The sequence below is a fragment of the Hypomesus transpacificus genome, chromosome 7, assembly GCF_021917145.1.
Source record: "Hypomesus transpacificus isolate Combined female chromosome 7, fHypTra1, whole genome shotgun sequence".
NCBI classification, from domain to species: Eukaryota; Metazoa; Chordata; class Actinopteri; order Osmeriformes; family Osmeridae; genus Hypomesus; species Hypomesus transpacificus.
In genome coordinates this window covers 691,065-706,765 of record NC_061066.1, presented here as the reverse complement: position 1 = coordinate 706,765, position 15,701 = coordinate 691,065, and the positions used below count along the sequence as shown (strand labels likewise).

The window sequence follows — 15,701 nt, the reverse complement described above, 5'->3', positions numbered from 1 at the left end:
GCATGCTCAACGGTTAAGTGCAAATATACTGTATTGAATAGGCAAGGCATTCAAATATGTTGTCTTGTTCAAAGTTATTGTATTTTAAACTGAAATTCTATACACAGATTACATTTCAATATTGACAAGTGTTCTATATTTAATAGGCACATTTGTGCCACGAATCTGCCAAATATTATGAATAAACTGCCCCCCCCCCCCCAAAAAAAAGAATTGTCATTGGATTCTACAACTAAAAGTACATGCCACTGACATTGCCATTAGTGCGTCAAGGATCAAATTACTTGAACAGAGCTACCTTTTAGGCTAAAGGTATAACCAGCAACCATAATTAATGTAGCAATGTTTTCATTTTTCTTTAAATCCATTGAAGATACAATGGCATTTTATTAAAGTTGATTATCTCCATAAATATGCTGCAATCAAGATGAGAATTTCCTTAAGGTTACAGGTACACCTAGTAACAATGGTCAGGACATAGCTGACTAACAACCATCTCACACATTGCCACAACATAAACAGATGAACAGAACATAAGATGAGTGGCAGTCAATAAGCTACAGTGCCTTTAACTCCCGAATTTCAACAATTCGCAAGAGTTCAAGGCCACGGGTTATACGGAAAATGTGTTCGAAATCATGACACATGCATTCCCAGGATCTGGGTGTTGTGTTGAACAGGTTAGGTCCAAAGAATAGTCCTTTGGCTTTTCGAGTTTACCAAGCCATGCCTTTCTGCTTCTTGGCCTTTCCTGTTTTCTTGCCAACCCGTTTGCCCTTCAGTTTCTTGGCCTGCCGTTGGCTCATCCACGTGGGGTACTGTCCATGCTCATCCAGCAATGTTTTCTTGTTGCGCTTGCTGTCCAAGTCCATCTTTCCATCTAAAAGGATAAAAAGCAAGAGTCAAACTTATGAATACTTTCGTTGGGGAGGGTGCCAGGTTCATATACACACAGGCAAAACATAATCCCAGGTTTGACAACCAGATAAGTCTTTTGGGAATGCTGTTTATATGTTTGAACTTTAAGTCAGTCACCATCACCATCATCCCCATCCATAACAGCGTCAACTTTCTTTTCCTTTATCTTCTCTATTGGCACCACTGTGACAATCTCTTGCATATCATCCATGGAGATCTCGCCTTTCCCATCATGCGCCAACGCTTGCTTCAGTCTGGCAAGTTCTTTTGGAGCATTCTTTTTCCGTTTCTCTGCACGCATCTTCCTCTTCCATTTGCTTCTCAAACTTTTGGCCATTGTAGATTCTGAAAGACATTATTAACCACGTAATTTTTATTCGGACTATATTCATGTGCGTGATAATGTTACAATCTGGTTAAACCCACCGCACCATTGTATGCAATAAAGTCGATTGGAATAATAAAACAGCATACAAATCTTGTGGAAATGTGCCCTTGCTAGCTAGCTATCTAGTTGAAACTGGTTGAGCATTGACTTTAGCTTATTTTAGCTAATATAGTTAGCTCGTGTACTTTCGATATTAGCAAGACTTTTGCCCACATAAATATGACTAGCTCTTCGAACCACGAATTTACTTATATACCTATGTATCTAATCTAATGTAAAAAGGTTATTCACTTACAATTGTTGGTAGTGAGGTTTCTGCTCGATGTCTCCCTATGCGTAAGGAAGCACACGTGTCTGATATCCGTATAGGAGTAACAACTCACCTGATTGGTTGGTTCGTCTGTCCTTGAAGATTTCCACACATTATTGGTTACAGGGTAAACTGTAGAGGGAACCCGATGATTGTAAACAAACCAGACACCTCTCAAGCTTGGTTCCATTCCTTAAAAGCTTTTGCCCACCATGTCATTCTTGAGAACTTGGGTTTAGGTTTGCTGCAAAGTGAATTAGCTAATACATCTGACGGAGCATACAGTTTTCAACCTTCATTGTACAGTTTAAGCAACAAAGAAGAAGAAGAAATGATGAGCAACTCTACCTCACTTGTCAATACTCGTTGCTTTGGATCTGAACACCATAGCCCCGCGCTAAATGCAAATATAGTACGGACACACAGCCTATTGGATTTAGCTTCAGAACAGTTGATGGTTCTCAGAGATTTCCGTAATGCACTTGACACATGTGAGAGAGGTTTGGAGAGTCTTACAGATGATGAGCATGAGGACTGCAGGTAAGTGGTACCGACAGATGGCAAACGTTAGGTTGTCTAATTAATGTGACTTAAACGTTTTAAATGATTTCACATTTTGTTAAATTGACTTTGCCGATGTGTTGCCATTTCTCCAACCCTGTAAGATGTTGCTACTTTGGGCAAACCTTAATCTTGCTTAGCGCAAACACAATACTTCCTGTTTTCACGTTCTGATAGGTTGCAAAAAATCGAAGGACACCGGTACAAGTAAAGTAGCCCTTACTGACACCCACTTTGGTTCTAGGTATGCAGAGTTTAAGGCAGCACTCTGCATTTTGGGTATACAAGCTTTGGCTGAACTTAATCAGTGGCGTGGGGTACTGCAATGGATAATCCAGCAATACGAGTGCCCTGAGAAAATGCCTGCCAAAATAATGCAGATGTGGTAAGGAGCCGATTAACCAAGAAATACTTCTAATGTTTGGTGTACCTTTGTTCTGTTTTGAATCTTAAGTAACCAGATATAGTTATGTTAACATAATTATCTTTATTTTTTCAAGCATTCTCCTTTACACCAAAGTGGGTGAACAAGCCATGGTCCAAGAGGCAGGTAGAAGTTGGCTCCACTGCCCAGCCAACCGAAGTCAAACTGGATTCAGGACAGTAGCAGAGCTGTACCTGCTGCATGTCCTTACGCCCCTGGGCCTCCTGGAAGAGGCTCGGGATATGATCCTGGGAGAGGTGGGTAGTGATGCCTTCACAGACGACCAGAAACAAACGGCGCTGGAGATTGTGGAAGATAAAAAGAATCAAAGTCCTGCACAACCCCCTGGCCCTCATTGTGGCTCTAGCCCAGATGTGACAGCAAGACTTGCTACGCCTCAAGGTGCAAGCTCACATTTTATTTATACTTAATAAGATTAAGGATCAACACTGACCCTCATGTGTTGTTGTTGTAAATTGTATAATGCCGGCAGTAAAACAGTCTATGGTTTTTGCGGGGGACAGGGTCTGTGGTTCAGAAGCTTAAAGCCATGCTGCGGTTTCTGTGTAGAAGGCTGTCCGAGGCTACTGTTGGGTCAATCCCTCTACGAAGACTCTGTCTGGCTTTCATCCTTCTCTACATGCTTTTTGTCAAGATAGATCCAGGTAACAAGTTAGTGTTTTTTGATGCGTTTGTGCTTATACAAGTATATACGAAAATAAAATACACAACGGACTCATATCAACCTCTGTTATAATACTTCATTTGATTCACTCAGTAAACAACTTTGCCAAAATACTTTTCTCATTGTGATTTCTCCACAGCTCTGCAGTCATCTTTTCCTTGGATTTCAAAGCTGTTGCAAATACTGAAGCACATGTGGAATGTCACGTTTGCTCCTTACTACCGGACACGTGCACAGAGCAAACAACTTTAAAATACTGAACTTGCACTGGGATATCCTGCAAAAACTGACAAGAAATAGTGAATTGATTGCATTTATGCTTAAAATCAATGGGAGCTTATTTCTGAAAGGATATATCCACCAGAATTTAAAGAAATCCGTAAAAGCTGGTGAATGAAACTAAAAATATGTATGACAACAAATAGATTGTTATGGTTTATTTATTTATACATGTAGCCTACATTACATTTAGCCTACCTTACTTTTGCACCATAGGCTATGCAATACCAGTCTTTGTTATGAAGATCATGGAGCATAAGTTTGTGTAGCTGTAAACAAATTAATTGATAACGAGGCAGGGTTATCAATTATTACAGTAAGAGACTGTCGACGACCTGTGTTTAATGTTTCATGATTTGTGACCTAATTTAATGATGTAGGCCTAGTCCTCAGAAACGCCTTTTATTCCATTGTTGAAAAAATAAAATAGGGATGAGAAACTTTTGCGTCTAATCGGCGATATTATGTAATAAAGTTACACCCTCGTTCAACGGCTGTTTTCAGTTGATTGCTGGTAGGCCTACTGCCAAAAGTTTCGTCTAGGAGGTGACGCTAAATGGAGAATAGAAAGCGAAACTTAAGTGCCCTACTGTTCTCTGTGCGTACTAGTCCTACGTGGGGTGTCGCTCGGGGTTTAAAGGATATGCAACGTCCATGAGTATCGGTTTACATACTTTTCTGCCACGGCGCTGTGTATTAGAATTCACAGATTGTGATCCCGTTTATTAAATACTATGGCAGGCAGTGGTCTATCAAGGTTCCATCGGTCGTTTTCTCTTGAATCACATCTGATTTACAGAACACAAGGTAGGAATGCAACATGAGCAATAGGCCTAACATACGACACGTATCACCTGCCAATTTGAACAATTACGTTGCTTGAATCAATGCGGCTGAAGACAGACGTATGTTCAAAAATAATGATGTGATTTGATGACTAGGCATACGAGGGTTCGTGAACTATGGTTTGTCCTGCTGTGTAAATGCATTGCTGCAGAGTTTCTGTGCCACCTGGGAACTGGTAGACATACTTGACAAGTAAGCAAGGTTACCCAAATAGTTTCTAAAACTCATAAATGTATCACCAGACCAGTGTGTTGTGTTTAACGTGGTTTGGCTGGAGATGGTTTGTCTGTTGTCTCGGCTACTGCTGTAAACCACGTTATAATAATGTCTTTTTTAAAGGTGGAATCCACTTCATGTTGAAAATAAGAACCGCAATGTACCCCTGCAGCTCAAAGAAGTGTTCAAAGCCATGCAGAGTGACCACTCACAACCAGTCTCCCATCATGACTTCCTGAACTGTCTGGACAACAATTACATTCGCCGTATGATACTGTCCATGATTATGTGAAATTATGTCAATAGCCTACTATTTGGATTGATTTCACCAATGTTGAGTAGGTTATTGCCAGGCCCAAACATTGTGTTGTGGATGTGTTCTGCAGTTTACGTGCAGCATGATGCGGATGAGGTATTCCTCTTTATTCTGAACTTCTTACAAGAACAGATGGACGACGACACCTTGGTTTGTCTTTATCATGTGACAGAAAACTTACCTTAATTCTGAATGTTTTTCCTATGTGGTGGTTCTAAATCTTAATTTCCAACTGAATATATCCTGATCCTATGTGAGCTGGAATCCTATATCATGCCTCCCCCAGGTGCAGGCGATCCACTCCCTGTACAACGTTACACTAGAGACAGTCCTGCACTGTAAAGAATGCAAATACATCCAGTCCTATACCAGCTTCCTTCTCAGCCTCCCACTACACATCAAAGAAGACCACAACTCTTTGGTGAGTTGTGCCTTAACTTCGTTTTAAGCCTTCAAGTGAGCAGTCATGGCTACGCATTTCATTTTTCTGTTTTTCACAGCCTCTGTGATGTTTTTACTCTTCTAGGAAGATTGCATTAAGTCTTTCTTTGAACCTGAGGTACTAAGAGATAGTGAGAAGTGCTACTGTGAACGGTGCGGAATGAAGACACGCGCTACACGGGCAAGCTCACTAAATTCCTATGTGCTGCAGGAATCTAGTTATCTTATTATTTTTTACTATCTATAAAAATATAGCATTGTGTGAATTCCATGTTCAGATAAGTAATCTTCTACTTTGTAATCCAGGGTTTCAAGCTCATGTCATTGCCCCCTGTTTTGTGCCTGCACCTGAAGAGATTCCGCAGTCGTCGTGACTATACCATGAAGTTGCAGTGCAAAGTCACTTTCCCTGAAACTTTTGATTTTTTGGAGATTGTGAATGAAGAGACACTGTCACAAAAATATGTCACGGTATGACTAGAATATGTTTTGATATACAAATGAAAGTCACTGATTATCCCTCTACATTGGGAAAGAAGAGTTATAAACCTTTTCATGTTCTCATGTATTGGTTCTTACAGAATGGCAGCAAGTACAGTTTGTGTGCTGTCATCGTGCATATTGGTAGTGCCATGTTTGGGCACTACACTGCCTATGTTCATCATAAGGGGGACCAGAGCTGGTACTATGCAGATGACAGCTCTGTTCGGAAGGTAAACTCTGATGATAAAACCTAATATTAACTAGTAAGCACAACAGAATGTTTTGTTATAGGACTGATGATGAGAGGCATATTGTGTGAAGTATATTCATTCATTCATAGGTCAGTTGGAGTGATGTGCAGAGCTCTTATGGAGGTGGTGGCAGGTAATGTATCAACATGGATGGATCAAATAATTAACTTCACTTAGTGAAGTCAAAGATATATTTATTTTAGGAAATTCGTAGTTGACCTATGCATAATGTTGTCTACAGAGAGAGGACTGCATACATGCTGCTGTACAGGAGAGACACAGGAATGGCGGTTTGATGGCATAGAAACCCTGTGACTTTAGAAAACGGGCCCAATGTAAAAGGCCTTTCAGATGGCCGTCCTCTAGTTAGTACACTAATTTAATTTTGGTTATCATGTAATGGTATCTTTTTAAATGTATTATGCTAATGTGTTTTAACTCACTCAAATCAGAGAAAATTATGTAATATTTGAATATATGTACCACAATGTTATGATTTTATTGTTGTACAGGGGAGATAACTGGTAACATACAGAGTTATGGCCAAGCAATTTTAGAGTGCGGAACAGTTTCAAATGTACCACTAGGTGGACACAAAGACTTTTAAAACAAAGAGTTGCTCTGTCATTTCTGACACCACATATTGACACCGTTCTAAGACACTCCTGAGTTAAAATATTTAATGTGTGGGGTGCAATAGGTAATTTTGGAGATAGATATCTGAATGTTATAATTGGAAATGTGTGACTCATTGTATTTTAACGTTGGGCACATCTTTGGGTTGAGGTGCTCTTTTTTTGGTTTCAGTCACTCTTTAAAGCAATAAAAAAACATTCCTGGCAGCTGAGACTGTGTTCTACTTTGCAGCACCATAGGGATGGTTGCAGTTTAAGATTCAGATCAGCTTGCTTCGTATTAGAACTAAAATACTGTATATCTGGTTTGCAATGTCATGCTAAGAATCTGACGTGTTTATGTAATTGGCGTTCCTATTTTTCATTCCATCAACACACAAACACAATAATAACATGACACCTCAAGGTGAAGGACTAAGCATTCCACTTTTAACCCCCAATGTTCCGGTATTTACAGCTACAGTATGGGTGCTTGGTTAGGCTGTCTGGGAAAGTCTCTCCCATAGTTAAACCAGACTGTTCCCACTACCTCAGCCAGGAGACTGAAGAGCATGTGAAATGGTGCCTGTGTGCTGGCTTGGCTCTGACAGAATGGAACAAGTCTGTACAGTGCCACAGGCAGTGGGCCCCATGCTTAGTCATCCCTGTACCGTTTAACACAAGCACAGCCTTCAATGTAGGGGCCTGTCCCACCCACAGCTAGACGGGAGCGGGGCTGTGTATGTGTGTGCTGTACAGTCTGCATCTTGTTAACGGTTGTGTCACTGCAGGCTTGAGGCTCTCCAGCCAATCAGAAATAGCGTAGGGATTAGTTCACCTCTCTTGTTCTAAGAAAACTCAGCATTATTGTTTCTGAGTGAAAATAGCTTAGTTTTCTTTCTCTGATTGAGGAAAAAATCCTTACGTTTGCACTTGGTACATATATCTTTATGGACTTTTAAGGGCTAATGGTTAAAATTTTTAAAATATTTGTAACATTTTCCTGCAACTCAGTGTCAACAAAGTGTCAACTGACATTCCCTTACAATACTCCACCTTTAAAATAAATACTTTTTCCATTGAAATGAATCAAATTAATTATTAAAACCTCAATACAATGAGACCAACACCAACCAGATGCCGTGCAATGAATATTGTGTGATCGAGTGATGGCCAGCATGTGCCATAGGTTTCACTGAAAGAAACACCTGTCAAGGCACACCTGACTCTCACACATCTGAAACTCACTGCATGGCTCAGAGATGGGGAACAGCTCCAGGGGCTGTTTAAAGCTCTGCTCCACTAAAGGGACATATTCTTTTCCATTCATGCATGCAGCGCACATGTCTGGTGTCTACAGCTCTATTGTTGAGGCCGCAGCCTGTTGTCTGGCCTTTGTACTGTGATTAACTAGAGACCTTGTGTGTGATTACACTAGTCACCTTATGGACTATAATGCAAGTCTGTGGAAAACATACCTGGCAGTTTAGTCAGGAGACAATTGTATTGATTGAAGTATTGGTATATTTACTAGGTTGACACAAGCTAATTTCTAGAAACAGTATAACAGTAAGTTGAAAATGATATTTTGCTTGCTAAGTCATTGTGCCACGACAGCTAGACAATTTGTCAAACTAAGAGTAAGGATCGACATTGTACCAAGTGACAACGTGGTGGCTCTTCTTGGCTCATAGTAGCTGGCATTGTTACAGTAAATGACATTTTACAGATGTTCCTCTGTGGCAGCTGTTAAGTGGTCCTTGAGGGTTTTTTGGTGGAAGTTAGAGGTTCACTAATGCTTTTGGGGTTTTGTTGATGTGTGTTTACCAGTTTCTAGGTGAGTTTATGTGACTGTGATTATTCTTGGATGAAGCAGGATTTGGCCTGTTCTAGAATGGCTCTTTTGTCTTTTATATTTTCCTCTTTAAGTATGGAGGTATTGAGGAGCTTAGATCAATGCTCTTCGGGGAATGAATCTTTGTGACATTTCCTCACCCTGCCAGTATTCCACCTCCCTTTCCAATGACTGCAGTACTAGTTGCAATATACTGTCAGTCTGCTGCAGTCGTCCTCCCAGTCTTCCACCCACAAAGACATAGTGAAAAGAGAGGTTTGATGTGGTTGACATGGTCTTTTAAGCCATCGTTTATCCTACTGAACTGTTGTAGGCCAGCTCGCATATGGCTCTATCAAAGACCATTTTGATTTAAGGTTTGCAGTTTATTTAAATAGTCTGAAAGACTTTGAAGCATTATCGGTATGAAACGCAAATTCATAAGCATAGAGAAAAACTATTCCGTCCTGTACTTTTATAATTTCCCCTTTTTTCAGTCCAGGGCTTTTTCACTAGCCTGTTTGATTTAAAGGTAAATGCTCATTCGCACAATTATGAGATTAGGAAAAGGAAAGAAGCTCTAACATCCATTCACAAGCCCAGTCACAACTGCTTGTGATCTACTTTAATCTCAGTTAACCCATCTTGCATGATCTCAGGGGTGGCAGAAAAGCTCATATGGCTGCTCTGTGGTTACGTAATGGGTTTTCAGAAAGGAAATGATTTTTCAGTGTTCATGTTAAGTTTGTAGGCTGGTGACCATGGTGAAGCCTGGTTGTTAATAGCAAACAAGAAGTGAAGGCAAATGTCTGATGCATGACTTAGATTTTTCCTATTCATCATGCTATTGGTAAATCGAATAATGGAATGCAGGGCACTGTAAACTATCAGCAGGCATTTTATACTGGCCTCCCAAAGATTATTTACTGATTAGTTGAACTGAATCATGTCTTTAAGTGAATATCAATTAGACACATGCAGTTTAATACATGCATCCTGTATCTTTTACACTTAAATTATCTGGTTAACCTTACCTTAATCTGCTGTGCAGTCAGGTGTTACAACCATCTGGTGATGTACTAAGGCAACCTTGTGATTTACTATGATTGGTGGCCTATGACCTTTCACCTCTGCTTTCAAGATGGTGACCCATGGCTCGTGTTCATACCAGTACTCACAAGGTTCCTCACAAGAACCTTTGTCTAAAATGGGATATTCCCAGACCTGAGTTCAGCGGCTGTATTTCCTCTGCTAGAATGGACTGTCATGTTGCTGGGAGACGGAGTTCAGCTTTCCCCTACTTACTTCATAAAATATCTACTCTTGAGAGAAAGAGGCAGTTTGGATGATCAGGAAGTAAACTTCTCCTCTTGGTCAGTTCTACTCCCGAGGAATCTTGGCGGCTGGGGTGTAATAAAGAGCACATCTGCTGCGTCTTCTAGGAAAGAGGATATAGTAAGCTCTGGCCATAACTTAAGACTGAAGGTGGAGTGTGGTTCAGATTTAGTTTGGCTAGCGTGCCAAGACTGTTGGCCACAGTGGTGCTTCTTTGGTCTCCCAGGAAATGTGATCAGACTTTATAGTCATCACCATGGGGACATGATCCAACGTCCCACCCTGTCTTCCAGGGCTGTCGTTACCCCTCAGCCGCCACCTTATCTCAGAGCGCTTATCAGGCTGGGGATCCGGGACTGATGAACCCAGTCCCGGAGAGATAGACCTTCTCAGGTGACAGAAATGGCTTGACTGAGGGCCTCTGTCTGTGCATGTCGTTGCAAAGACTCTGTACGTTCCTGTTTTGACATGTGGCCTTTGATAGTTCCCAGGCTTTTGTCAGATTCTTTCTCTCCATGTTGATTTGTGCAATGAATGTTTCATATTATTATTCTGTTTGTTTTCAGATTATTATTCTGCATGTTTTCAGATTTTGTCCTGTGTTGTCTAAAGCGTTAATAATTTCTCTTAAAGATGCTGTAAAGCAGAACTGAAAGTTTTAAGTTCATCACACCACAAAAGAATGTGTTGTAAACTACCCATTCAAATGAAAAAAAACACATTCAAGTATGTGAAATTAGGCTTTGAAATTGTGAGAAAATCAGATGTCTTTTCTGCTTGAGACTAGGGGGGCGTGTCGCCTGAAGGAGCTGAAGCTCTGCCCCCTCGAATTTACTTAATTTAGCAACAACAGCAACAACTAGCTAAATCAATTGCAGATATCCGAACAGCCTTACCTGCAGTCTCTGAGTGTTTTATGTGTTAATTACTTTGTCTTTGCATTGTACCAGCTGAGTAACAGAATGCAGGTTATATAAACCGTCTGTGATCTGACGTAGATAGGTGGCTGTGACGTAGATAGGATGGGTTTTGCCCCGCCTATACAAAACCTGAGTGGAAAACGGTCTCACTCCACATTTCAGTGCGACAAAGTTTTCGCGCTTTGCACATGCTTTCAGCAACTAATTTCACACGTATATAATGTACTGAGAAGCAAATCATGGAATTTGCTTTACAGCATCATGAAAGTCTCCAAAATCTCTGATTGCATGTGTCAGAGGCACAGAACCTTGTCACACAACCCAATTTAAATAAAAATGTGCTATGGCAATGATTCAGGGAATAATGGATTACGTAAAATTCAAGTTACTGAATGAAAATGAATGCTCATAATTTACTTTAATCTAACCCCGTAACACATTTGTTAGAAGGTTTTTGCAATAGTCCATAATTAACATTTCAACATTCAGGAACGTCTGGAACTGCTGTATATCCAGAGACTAACCACTGCCTCATCATCCTGCCAGAGAGGGAGGCATGAACAACCTGTTAGCTGCTGCTGTAGGCACATTTTAATTGGTTTACACCAGAGTTGCGTGTTCCAGAAGGTTTTGACCTGAGTAGACAAGTAAATGATTTAGTAGGACAGTAGGACATTTTCGGGGCATTGCAAGAGCTCTCAAATTGAAACTGGTCTTTGCAAACACTTTATCCTTTTTTTGTTGTTGTTGCTAGGCCTGCACCTTGCCATGTTTAGAAGATTGACCCGGGCCGGGCAGTCCTGTTCATTTGCTCAGGATTTTAGGGCTGGGCACCTCAAGTGAGGTATCCATTGTCAAACCTCTTTGACCTGTTCTCTCCTTCAGCCTCTCCTATTTCCGGACAAAGACTCTCTAATGCCAGGTAGCAGGGTCTGGCATTCCTTCTGCATTCCTCTATGGGGAAGTTGCTGGGATCGGGATGAAAAATGCCTGAAACAAAGACCCACTCTCATTCACAGGGTTTAAAGTTCTGTGGGAAAGTCCAGGCAGGACAGAGGTGGATGGCAGAGGAATGTGAACCATGGCATAGCTCACCCAGTTACTATGACACTACCTTGTGGAATCACAGGGCAGGGGTCTTCCAGCAGAAAGACAGCTAGCTTAATAATGGACAAGATATAGGGAAACAGAACAAATATGGCTCCAACAGAGTTCATACTTTAAGGAATAGATATACAATAAATATGGTACTTATTTATTTGTGAATTTACACAGAGGTTCTGCACTATTAACTTGATTGGCCCAGATGAATCCTAATAAACCCTGATGGATCGAGCTTGACTTAGGCTCAGGACTCATTTGAGTCTAGCTTCTACAGCCCCCAAAAGATATCCTGGGTCTTTCTATCTACAGACACAGACAGATAGCATACAACTGATCCATCATTCATACACCTTTCATTGACATAGAAGCACAATACACAAGAAACACAGTCCTTAGTGGTTCGGTTACGCGTCTCATAGGCTGTTGCTGAACTATTTTGTGTGAAGGTTTAAAGACGAACGTACTCAATGAATAACAATTCTCCACTCCACTAGTGTATTTCAGAAAGTAAGTTAGAGGAAGCAAAACATAGAGTGGCAAACTGTATTTATATTTACGGTTTTCATAAGAAACTATTCTGAGTGAGGAAAAACAGATTTGACCTGGTGTCACCTAGGAAATGAATCGATAAACATACTGAATGCCTCCAAGTCTGGATAAATGACCCCGTTATTTTAAACGTTTTACATGTTTTGCAATGCACTTTCCTGTACGTTTTTTTTAATATCATGCCTCACTTGCATCAGTCATGTAAGCAGCGTTATTAATGGATTGGCTCCACCGTGAAGTATGGTCGATTTTGACCAGATTTAAAGCATATAATGTATATAATCGCAAAGTTTATATGCTCTTTAAGTGGAGATGAGTGAGGTTTAGACCATACCTCTGGTGGGCTGTGTGTGTGTATGTGAGGGAGGGCTTGTGGTTGGCCAGGGTTTGGGGTGGATTTCATGTGGAAATGACAGGAGGCCCAGCTGTAACCCACAGGCCCAGTCCAGAAGGAGACTAGCTCTGATGTGGCTTCAACACACATTTCCTAGAGAGCGCAAAGCCCTCTGGGATAATCGCAAAAACAATCACCAGATCTGTGTGCGTGTGGGTGAGGGTCTGGGGTTGGGATGATTGGATGTGTGTTGGTGGGTCTCCTTATTTGTGTATGGCTCCCTTTGTTTCATTGTTGTACTTCTCTTTGATATCTGAGGACACGGTGTGGTGTTGGTGAATATCATGGAGGACTCTGTAAGAGACCAGAAGGGGAACACTAATCTCAATCAGGTGTTTTTTTGTTGGTCTTGACAGTGCCCTTGTGGGTGTGGCTAAGTCGAAAGACGGAGCACCATATGGAAGTCCTGCCTTGAAGCCTTTCCTTCTGTCACACAGTAATGACATCAGTGCTATTAACACCACATTCAATAGGCCTCGCCCATCTTTCCTCCTGGGCTTTTTGCCACGGCTGTGAGGTGTTTGTCTGAAACAATAGAGCCGTAGTACAATAATCCTTCAAAATATGCTGCATATATCCTTGGCTCTCCCCCTGGGCTATTTTTGCAATGCAAACATGCATATTTGCATATAAGTATTGACAAAGCGTTAGACATGTGTCCTCAGGTATAGCTTCCTTTTTATTAAAATGGACTTTAATGGGACCAAGCACTCTGTGTTGAGACCCAGCCCACTGTTGGAGCTCTCCCCCTGCTCTCTCATCTGCAGCCTGTTATGGTGGACCGGGAGGTGACATCATGCTCGTCTCTGGGAGCAGGGGCTGGTAATTGGCCCGCTCTCCTCCGGCAGCGACGCAGGCCAAACGGAACACACAAGTGGAGCCAGGCAATGCAAGTCAGATGCACCGGGTTTTTCCAGAGAAGCTGCTGGGGCCTCAACGAGAGCTAAAGCCAAGAGGCCTCTGTGAGGGGGGCTGATCCAACTGTAAATGTCAGAAATGAATGAAGGGCCTCAACCCAAAAGGAAATCTGATATGAGGAGCCTGGGGGGGCTTTGCTGTTTGATCGGCTCACAATCCACTGCTGTAGTCGTGGAATAGAGACGTTGTCTATTCTGCATGTTTGTGACTACAAAAAGAAAAGAAGCATTTTTTTATGTGTTCTCTGGCATTTTCTAAATCGTACGTCAGACTGCTTCATGCCCACACAGTTTTCCATCAGAGCTGGAATCAGCCCCTCAGCACCTCTGGGATGCTGTGTAACTGTGACTAATGATGATGTTTGATATTAGACATCAGCTCTTGGTGTTTTGAAACGGTTCATGTGGCTTGCTACGTGACTGGTGTTCTGTATAGATGTACAGTACAGCGTCACAAGGCATACTCTAATACTGAAATTCCTAGCACATGTTGGTAATGTTTGGAACATTAAACATCTGGAAATGAGATTAGACAATTCTTTCTGGGTTCAGATGTGTGTCTTGGGGACCTAAATTACATCAGAGGGACTATAACATGCAACAAAAAAAAACCTTAATCCCATTCGCTTTGTAAGCAGCAATTTGATAGTGTGGTAGTGCATGCTCAGTGTAATTGGCTGCCCTGGATCTGTGAATGTAAGCATGCATCTCATTTCCTCTGGCCAGTCATACTGTAGACAGAGTATGGAGATTTACCTCTACAGGGCAGAACTCTGTTTGTCTTTGACAGTGTGCCTCCCAGTCATGCCTCTATGTTTCCTGCTATGTGGTTAAGGGTAAGCAGTAGACATGGTGATTTACTGATATACATTTTCTCATTAACAATCGTGTGACACCTCCCTAAATCTTTTGCCATAATCTCATTTTTGTCATAATCTCAGTCGCATGGGTGTGAAGACACGTTTTTCTGTGTGGGAAAATGGGAGGGATGTGACAGGTGCTGGCAGAGAACGGAGCGCGTTGGCACATGCCCGTCTGTTTGTTTCAGAGCTCTGCCCCACATAGGTTGCTGCTCTCTGGGTGGTGAATATAGAGGTCAGAGATCTCTAGGAGGCGGTGAGAACATCAGATTTCCTGCCAGAACCAAAGTGCAACTCAGCGTCTGTGGGCAAACAGCAGTCTTTGCAGAATACAGAGCGAAAGAGACAGAGAGATACCTCTCTGACAGAGAGGCTGCAGGCACAGAGAGGATCTCTGTCACTTTTATAAGTAGTAGACATTGTGATTTACTGATATACATTTTCTCATTAACAATCGTGTCACCTCCCCAAATCTTTTGCTATAATCTTATTTTTGCTATAATCTCACTTCAACTGTTCCACGTTTGGCTCTCTTTGATTTAGAATTAGTCGTGTCAATTGTAAACTCTCTCTACTGATCACCCATCAATTGTGCCCACTGATTAGCTCACTTTAATCTCCGAGCCATATGTGACATGACGGAGGTGGAATCATTTAGCCTATTTCTGGCTTGCTTGATGATAATACTGCGTTTTTGATGTGAAATGCTTACGGCTGTTGTCCAGCTTCGCCCTTAGTCACTGTGCTGACCAAGCCTTCTGTCTTCCTGAGGTAACTCATCAGTAGACTGAAAGAACAGCTTGCACAGGTGACACAGAGAACTCTCATCAAGGACCTACTTAACAGCCTACTGGCTACTGGAAAATGAGCAGAAAAGGTTCCAATAAATCTTCAGTTTTCTCATTTGCTCAGGCATACTTTCCCAGTACATCCTCTCTCAGCTGGTGTGCTAGCTGTTGAGGCAACAACAGTGCCGGAGGGAGGAAATGAGCACAGTGTAAGGGAATGTGTTATCACTTTTTCTCCCAAGTAGAACCCTTCATACGGTATGACATG

At 41.6% G+C, this 15,701-nt stretch overlaps 3 protein-coding genes across 5 annotated transcripts; 2 read left to right on the top strand and 1 right to left on the bottom strand.

Annotated features, from left to right (window-relative positions):
• Positions 1 to 707: 707 nt before the first annotated feature.
• Positions 708 to 1,699, bottom strand: llph (LLP homolog, long-term synaptic facilitation factor). Of its 2 annotated transcripts, none has more exons than XM_047022883.1 (3): positions 1,602 to 1,699; positions 1,042 to 1,263; positions 708 to 880 (listed from the first exon to the last, which is right to left on the bottom strand). In XM_047022883.1, exons 2-3 carry the CDS (start codon positions 1,253 to 1,255, stop codon positions 717 to 719), a joined length of 378 nt encoding a protein of 125 aa, XP_046878839.1. In that variant the 5' UTR covers positions 1,256 to 1,263; positions 1,602 to 1,699; the 3' UTR covers positions 708 to 716. The 2 variants fall into 2 exon arrangements, with proteins under 2 accessions (XP_046878839.1, XP_046878837.1); XM_047022881.1 differs by having other exon boundaries at positions 1,036 to 1,263; positions 1,602 to 1,695.
• Positions 1,700 to 1,703: 4 nt separating this feature from the next.
• On the top strand, positions 1,704 to 4,070 carry pex26 (peroxisomal biogenesis factor 26). 2 transcript variants are annotated; one of them, XM_047022878.1, is made up of 5 exons: positions 1,704 to 2,156; positions 2,422 to 2,562; positions 2,678 to 3,003; positions 3,126 to 3,266; positions 3,426 to 4,069. In XM_047022878.1, exons 1-5 carry the CDS (start codon positions 1,765 to 1,767, stop codon positions 3,536 to 3,538), a joined length of 1,113 nt encoding a protein of 370 aa, XP_046878834.1. In that variant the 5' UTR covers positions 1,704 to 1,764; the 3' UTR covers positions 3,539 to 4,069. The 2 variants fall into 2 exon arrangements, with proteins under 2 accessions (XP_046878834.1, XP_046878835.1); XM_047022879.1 differs by having other exon boundaries at positions 1,747 to 2,156; positions 3,172 to 3,266; positions 3,426 to 4,070.
• A 91-nt stretch (positions 4,071 to 4,161) lies between these two features.
• On the top strand, positions 4,162 to 6,960 carry usp18 (ubiquitin specific peptidase 18). Its single transcript, XM_047022880.1, has 10 exons — positions 4,162 to 4,372; positions 4,507 to 4,603; positions 4,751 to 4,893; positions 5,014 to 5,093; positions 5,230 to 5,364; positions 5,470 to 5,565; positions 5,691 to 5,855; positions 5,966 to 6,097; positions 6,208 to 6,251; positions 6,360 to 6,960. Exons 1-10 carry the CDS (start codon positions 4,300 to 4,302, stop codon positions 6,412 to 6,414), a joined length of 1,020 nt encoding a protein of 339 aa, XP_046878836.1. The 5' UTR covers positions 4,162 to 4,299; the 3' UTR covers positions 6,415 to 6,960.
• Positions 6,961 to 15,701: the final 8,741 nt, after the last annotated feature.